This window comes from Propithecus coquereli, unplaced genomic scaffold (genome assembly GCF_000956105.1).
Source record: "Propithecus coquereli isolate 6110/MARCELLA unplaced genomic scaffold, Pcoq_1.0 Scaffold925, whole genome shotgun sequence".
Taxonomy (NCBI): Eukaryota; Metazoa; Chordata; class Mammalia; order Primates; family Indriidae; genus Propithecus; species Propithecus coquereli.
In genome coordinates this window covers 11,898-13,459 of record NW_012155563.1, presented here as the reverse complement: position 1 = coordinate 13,459, position 1,562 = coordinate 11,898, and the positions used below count along the sequence as shown (strand labels likewise).

The 1,562-nt window shown below is 60.1% G+C and overlaps 1 protein-coding gene across 1 annotated transcript in view; it reads left to right on the top strand.

Moving 5' to 3' along the window:
• The window catches only part of LOC105826840 (monoglyceride lipase-like), a gene marked incomplete at its 3' end in the record, with an annotated part of 43,947 nt that overhangs the window by 38,958 nt on the left and 3,427 nt on the right, over positions 1 to 1,562 (top strand). The window contains exons 4-5 of the mRNA XM_012664855.1: positions 5 to 138; positions 895 to 1,005. Of these exons, the coding sequence (XP_012520309.1) occupies positions 5 to 138; positions 895 to 1,005 (245 nt within the window). The remainder of the gene's footprint in view (positions 1 to 4; positions 139 to 894; positions 1,006 to 1,562) is intronic.

The following is a 1,562-nucleotide window of genomic DNA, read 5'->3' as shown; positions in this document are numbered from 1 at the left end:
GCAGCTGACGCGTGTCCCAGCAAAACGGGGGACCCACGTCTAGAGCGCTTCGGCGCGGGGACAGACGGCCTCACACCGCACCCCCGACGGCAGCCCGGGGCTCGGGGAGAGCGTGAGAACAACCGTATCGGTGGCCCGGTGACGATGCCTCTTGCCGTCTCTTTCCCACCGGAGCGAGGTGTTCGTTTTATAAAGCGACAGTGGGACATCTTTTATTTGTCCTAAACAGGACCATGGACTCAGAAAAAAAAAAAATTTGTCAAGGGTATCACTGGGCCGGGCGCGGTGGCTCACGCCTGGGATCCCAGCACTCTGGGAGGCCGAGGCGGGAGGATCGCTCGAGGTCAAGAGTTCGAGACCAGCCTGGGCAACATAGCGAGACCCCATCTCTACTAAAAATAGAAAGAAATTAGACAAAAACAACTAAAAATATATAGAAAAAATTAGCCGGGCATGGTGGTGCATGCCTGTCGTCCCAGCTACTCGGGAGGCTGAGGCAGGAGGATCGCTTGAGCCCAGGAGTTGCAGGTCGCTGTGAGCGAGACTGACGCCATGTCACTCTAGCCCGGGCGACAGAGCCAGACTCTGTCTCAAAAAAGAAAAATCTCCCGTCGAGCCTGTCGGGATGGCTGCGGGGGTGTCTGCCAGCTCTGGGTCGCAGACGGGGTAGGACCGTGTCACTGTTCAGCTCGCAAGAGCGGGAACCTTATTTGTGTCTCTGTGAAATGTCCGCTCCAGGAAAACCCGGAGGACAAACACGTGTCCTAAAATATTTGCGGATCCGGTTTCTGCAGCATGTGGCGGGGTCTGGTCCCAGGTGGCCGGGACGGTCACGATCCCTAGAAACGCATGCCCGGCGCGAGCGGCGGCAACTTTGCCCGTTTTGCGTTGCAGGGAGGAGCCATCGTCATCCTCACGGCCGCCGAGAGGCCGGGCCACTTCGCGGGCTTGGTCCTCATTTCGCCTCTGGTCCTCGCCAACCCGGAATCCGCGACCACCTTCAAGGTAAAAGGGCTTTCTGGTCTGCGCGCGTCCCTAGTGTCCCCGGGACACCGGGGGCCGGGGAGGAGGTCGAAGTCCTTTCTGGGACGTCAGACGCTATTGTGTAAAGGTCTGGACGGATGTCGCTGTGGCCACCGGGGGGCTGTTTGTAGAGTCCGGGCCTCCTTATCCCCCGAGACAAAAGAAACTGCCTTCCTGTTTGTTTAAACGCTGGTCGCGTTTAAAGGGAGAAAGGTCACGCGTGTTCTCAGTCCAGCAGGTCACGTTTGTGAGCGGGTGGCCCGGAGGCCTGGGCTGGTCTGCCTTGTCCATCACCCTCATCCCCATGTCCCCAGGGAGTGCTCCATCCCCCAACCCGTCATCCCCAGGGAGTGCTCCATGTCCCCATCTCCTTCATCCCTAGGAAGTGCTCCACCCCCCAACCCCCTCATCCCCAGGGAGTGCTCCATCCCCGCAACCCCCTCATCCCCAGGGAGTGCTCCACCCCCCCATCTCCCTCATCCCCAGGGAGTGCTCCTCCCCCCAACCCCCTCATCCCCAGGGAGTGCTCCATCCCCCCA